This window comes from Rosa rugosa, chromosome 3 (genome assembly GCF_958449725.1).
Source record: "Rosa rugosa chromosome 3, drRosRugo1.1, whole genome shotgun sequence".
Lineage (NCBI taxonomy): Eukaryota > Viridiplantae > Streptophyta > Magnoliopsida > Rosales > Rosaceae > Rosa > Rosa rugosa.
This window is the reverse complement of record NC_084822.1, coordinates 43669236-43674997: the sequence shown is the minus strand read 5'-3', so window position 1 is coordinate 43674997 and position 5762 is coordinate 43669236. Positions and strand designations below refer to the sequence as shown.

Here is a 5762-nt window from a genome sequence, read left to right as displayed (position 1 = left end):
GATCGAGTAAGTGGAAGTGGGTGCATGCATTGCCCACGGAACGACCCAAGTGCGGGTCCAGCTCCAGGTCCGTGCACTCTTCGTGCAGACAAGTCCTCACTTCTCAAATCTGATTATCCCCGATTTTTATTTCGAACCCCCGCCCTTGACTGAAAGGGCAAAACCGTCAAATCCTTAGTCCGCACCGGACACATTGGGCATTTCGTAAAAACACAAGGGCAATTGTTGGGATTTCGCCAGTTCGGAGCCCTTTATTATATATCGATCACTCCCTCCTGGCGCTCCATTAACTCCGCCAACCCCTTTAAAAAGAACCAGAAAAGCGGGAGACACAGATAAAGGCGTGGTCAGAGAGAGAGAGAGAGAGAGAGAGAGAGTTATGGAGAAATGTAAGTTTTAGTGAGAGAGGAAATTAAGACTAGACTCTGTATTAGAGAGGCGTTGAAGAGAGGAGTGTGAAAGGGAGAGATCATCAGTACATCGATATTTAATCTGGCCGCGAAAATGACGACTGGGATAGTGCAAGAGCAGAACCTTGAAAAGCACATAGAGAAGCAGATGGGGTGCATGGCCGGCTTTCTTCAGATCTTCGATCGCCACCAGATTCTCACCGGAAAACGCCTCTGCTCCACCAAACGCCTACCTGCTTCTTCGGTGAGTTTTGAGTTTCATTATATTTTTGTCTCTTTGATTATTTATTACTGTTTGGCTCAATGTAGCAACAAATTCCAGTAATGATATTTGTTTGTTTGGATGCTGGTTAGGCGGTGGTGGTGTCGTCACCAGAGCCGTCGTCGAACGCATCGCCGGAGATATCGAAAGAACTGGAGAAACAACCGCAAAGGAAATCCATGCCTTCACCGGACAGGTCGGAGCAATCTCCACCGGCGTCGGAGCTCCGATCTCCGCTGCCGCAACTACGGACGCCGTCGTCGGAATCACCTCTTCCTCTTCCGGTTTTCGAATTCAAAGAAGGCACGAGGTCGTCGTGGAAGTTTTCCAGAGACATGCCGAGGCTCTCACTCGATAGCAGAGCCACCGTGGACGCAAAGGGAAGCCTGTACCCGAAGGAGATCCGTACCAACGCTGCGATATTGTCAGCCAACCGAAGCGTGAACTCCGGCGACGGAGCAATTGACGGAGACAAGAATCACCGCTCGCCTAGCGTCATTGCCAGGCTAATGGGACTCGAACCGTTGCCGCAATCGGATCCCGAACCGATCAAGCTCCGGAGATCTGCGTCAGAGTCCAGAGTGAACAGAGATCTGTACCAGGCACGGTCCGTGGACAGCAATAATTTTCTGGCAAGGCAACCGCAGCAGCAGAATTTGAAGAGCAATAACTGCGGCAATGTAGGCAGAGAGGATCGGAGCTGCAATACTAGACAGGTAGATCCGAAATCTTACAATGTGAAAGCTCAAAACAGGGGAATGGTGCAGAGGAAGAGCTTCTTTGATTCGGCGGATTTTTTTCCGGAGCCCAAACAGTCGATTTCGGTGTACGGTGAGATTGAGAAGAGGCTGAGGATGAGAGGCATTGATGAACCGTCTAAAGATTTGGAGACATTGAAGCAAATCCTTGAAGCTTTACAGCTCAAAGGTCTTCTTCACTCCCGGAAATCTTCGCGTCAAATCAACTCCCGAAATTTCGTCTACGACCGGTTCTCGGAATCGCCGATTGTGGTGATGAGGCCGTCCAGATCGCCGACTTCCACTAACCGAGCCGCCAGATTCGGCAACGAATCGCCGCCTTCAAGCTTCCGGTCAAGAGCCGGAGTTCGCCGGAACGCGAACCCCGCCGGCGAGACGTATCAGGCAATGAGCCCAAGGCGTGAGCGGGCGGAGAATGTGCGGAGCCAGAGCAGAGGTAGAAGTCCGAGCCCGCCGACCAGGAGCGAGAGTGGCGTGAGAAGTCCGAGTCGGAGAGGAGGCCCATTAGTGATCGAGACGCATAGGAAAGGAAGCGTGGATTCAGTGGAGCACAGGAGAGTCTCTCCGGTTCACTCTCCCAAGGTTAGTTCAAGACGGTCGGTCTCAGATCAACCTACGACCAACCGGTCACCGAGGGTCAAGAAACCAACGGCTGGGATGACGCCCAAGGAGGAAAAAACAACTATTCACAGAGCAGAGGATGATTCCTCCACCATGTCAGAGAGCAGTTCTTCACAAACCGACACTGAGGTAAAACTTAATTAGTTAAATTCCTTAATGAACTTTCCTTGTAGTAAATTTTTTTCTTCTTCATGTAATCGAGTAAGTCATTAGGCGACGACGACGCGTTTATTTATTAATCGAATGAAATGATAATGGCAGAGATGGAAGGTGGAGGAGTACAAAGAAGGGAGGAGTCTATTGGAGAGGTGTGACAAGCTACTCAACAGTATAGCCGAGTTGCAACCGAGTCCGGTTTCGGTGCTGGACTCGTCGTTTGACAGAGAGGAATCTTCACCCTCGCCAGTGATGAAGCGCAGCATTGATTTCAAAGGTAATTGGGCCACTTCCACCCTGCCACACACAGACACTGCCATTTTTGTTTCTTTAAACAGCTCTGGCCTCTGGGTTTTGGACCCTGAACTGGTCTTCCTTCCAGTTTCAGAGAGATTTTGAATGCTTACAGTTTGCGTTTTTAAACCTCATGGTGACGTCTTTGCACCCCTCCCTACCCTCTTAGCATTCATATTTCATAGGTTTACTGGTACTGTACCACTGCCTGGCCTGGGCTGTGGGGAAGCGATCCTCTGCACTCTCTGCAGCAGTGAATATATATCTAGTAAACTCTTTAACACCCGATTAATCCGCTCCACGTCAGCCAGCCCCGATTTGGACCTCCCCCCAGCTCAGATTTTTATGCTTTACAAAATACGTGGTTGGTTGGTTTGGATATATGAAATAAGTAGAGAAATAGGTCCGTGGGTACAGTAGTCATGGGAGTACGATACACTTTCTTATGAGTGTAGAGACGTTCAAAACGACAACGTTTTGCTAGTCAAGATCGAATTGATGAACCCTAACCGTAATCCATGACAATGACCCACTTGCAACTACTGCTGCTGCTGCATTTGATATACCGGCCCTGTCTACATTTTCGGCCAGTTGTTGATTGTTGATTCTAATTTTCGGTTTGATGAAACAGGTGATCAGATGGAAGATATCTGGGGTCAAGCAATCTGTGGAAACGAGTCGGAATCCGACGACTGTGATTTCGTCTATGTTTCCGACATTCTCCGAGCTTCGAATTACTTACCGGACGACTCGGACATTTTCTTATTGCTGGAGAAGCAGCAACAGCTCAAGGGAAAAGACACGTCCAGAGTTTCGACGCTCGAAAGGAAGCTAATCTTTGACATTATCAACGAGATTCTCGACCGAAACCGGCAATTGCCGCCGTGGAAGGCCGTCTCGAGGCAGACTTCGGTGTCCGAAATCTGGTCCGAGTTTCAGAGAATCCGGGAGAGGGATGAATCCGAAGACTTGTTCGAGGTCATATGTGGAGTATTGAAGAAGGACCTTGCGGGTGACGCAATAAACGGCTGGGGTGACTGCTCGGTCGAAATGTCCGACGCCGTTTTGGACATTGAACGCCTCATTTTCAAAGACTTGATCGGTGAAACGATCCGAGATCTCGCCTCTTTTTCCCCCAATTCCGGTAGAGTTTCGGCGCTTTGTAGGAAGTTGGTCTTCTGAAACGGAGGGAAGAAGGGGATGGAAGTTTCAATTTTCGCGCCTTCTTTCAAAGAAAAATTGAAATTAAAAATATGATGTTGTTTAGCTTTTTTATTTCTTTTTAGATTAGAAAATTTGGGGAAATGTTTATCTACGTGCTTTAAAAAAAACCAGGCAAATCTAACGGTCACAATCTGTAAAAAAAAAAGGGGTTTTTCTCTCTTTTTTTTTTCTTCTTGTTATTATAATCTCTCTGTCTATGAAAAAGTGAATGTGGTGTGCTCTACTCAAAGCAAAGCATGTGCAGAAATGAGAGGAAAAAAGTGTTAAAAGCCTGAAAAAGGGGCAATGTTTTCAGCGTTAAAGCGATGATTGATTCATGTGTATTGTCTCCAAGTGAGGGGTTAAACATTCCATGGCTGCTCATGATGATCATAGCACCCCTATTCTGGGCCAGCAACCTAAAATTTTGGATCTTACATTATAAAAATAGAGTATGGAAAAGACAGAATTATTGTGAAGCATAGATTGCGCATGAATTTTTCTCATGAAAACATTGAGTTTCATTACTGAGTGAGAGAATTTCATGGAATGGAGGTTAAAACAGAAATTGAAATTGTAGATTGGTTATCTAATCGGTTTTAAAGTTTCCGGAGAATTCAGTGAATTGAACCAGTAGATTGATCCTTTTTTTATTTTGCAAAACCTTAATTTATAATTTAGGTAAACTTCACCGATGTTGGCGTTGGCGTCAGAAATTAGTATATCGGCTATCTCGTTTTGGTGAACAGTAAATGTCAAAATTAAACCTGCTAATCCACCCCTTGTGACTTTGTGGTTGCAAGGTGAGCATATTAAGAAGGCAAAATTAATCTAATAGACTCAAATGTGATAGGGTAGTCGATTTTTCAACTAAAAATTTAATATGTACTTGCTTTCTGTAGATTAGTAGTTATTTCTTATTATGGTTTTTTTTTTTTTTTTACCAATGTTAAGTGAAACCGAATTCGAATCTTATTATTCTCATTATAGAATTTAATTTTGAGTTCAAATTGAGTTTGGAATTGAAGCGGAAAACAAAATCAAATTATAAGCAACAGCTAGCAGATTCAGACGCCCCAGCAGAGCATTCAGACAGTAACAAGCAACTAACAACTAACAACTACAGCTACGTACACAGCTAAGAGTTCTATTAGCCTATCAACTGTATCAGGAGCTCTATGTGACTCTGTCATGCATGTGCCTCCACTTTGTTGTTGTTCCTAATGTGCCTCCAGTCCAAGCTTTAAAGACACAAACAGACCTTTTTAGAGAGCTACACAACATAGTCCTTATAAATTTATAATAGGCTAGAATGGTCCTCATCTTCTTCTGGATCACATTCATAACATACATCACTGGTCTTCTCTTATTCAGCTACAGTTATCAGCTGGTTCCCAATTATGTGTATGGACCATCAATCATACAAGTCAAACAGATTAATTTTCAACTCTCCCTCTCTGTTTTTTTGCCTCACAAAAATTATGCAAAACCCTATTTAGATTTCTAATCAGTTGCAGACAGATGCATGAGGCTTGGTACCAGTTTTTGGGTCCTATGGCAGTGCCTTTTATCTTTTCATGCAGATTTTTCTCTACAATGCAGTGGGCATAAACCAAAGAAAGAAAAAGCTCAAACTTGGTGGGGTTTCTCGATAGATAAGGCGTACGTATCCCATCAAGGCATCAACATGCGTTGCCCCCTTGGCGATTTCGTGCCCCTAATCTCTTCTAATTATTGTATGCCTTGGTTATATATAAACTCTGTGTCGCGTAACCTCCGTATAAATCGTAATCGTTATGCAAGTGGGTTGTCTCTTAGCCATAAGCAAGCTGAGGAGAAAGTTAGGTCAGCTATCAAAATCTTTGATTTCATTCCATTAATCTCTTTGGTCCATTCCTCAGTAGAGATCTCCAAAAGGGCAGAGGAGAAAAAACCAAAGGGGTTTCTAAAACAAGGGAAGGATGGGGTCTTTGTCATCCCAAAAGGGCACAAGCTTATCCATGAGACTATGACTGTGTGAGGGAGATGGGGATGGGTGCACTGGCATAGCCACATGCC

At 44.9% G+C, this 5762-nt stretch overlaps 1 protein-coding gene across 1 annotated transcript; it reads left to right on the top strand.

Moving 5' to 3' along the window:
• Window positions 1–279: 279 nt before the first annotated feature.
• On the top strand, window positions 280–4027 carry LOC133738513 (protein LONGIFOLIA 1). Its single transcript, XM_062166069.1, has 4 exons — window positions 280–654; window positions 765–2180; window positions 2313–2484; window positions 3133–4027. The coding sequence occupies exons 1-4, from the start codon at window positions 505–507 to the stop codon at window positions 3681–3683; spliced, it is 2289 nt and encodes a 762-aa protein (XP_062022053.1). The 5' UTR covers window positions 280–504; the 3' UTR covers window positions 3684–4027.
• The last annotated feature ends 1735 nt before the right edge of the window (window positions 4028–5762 follow it).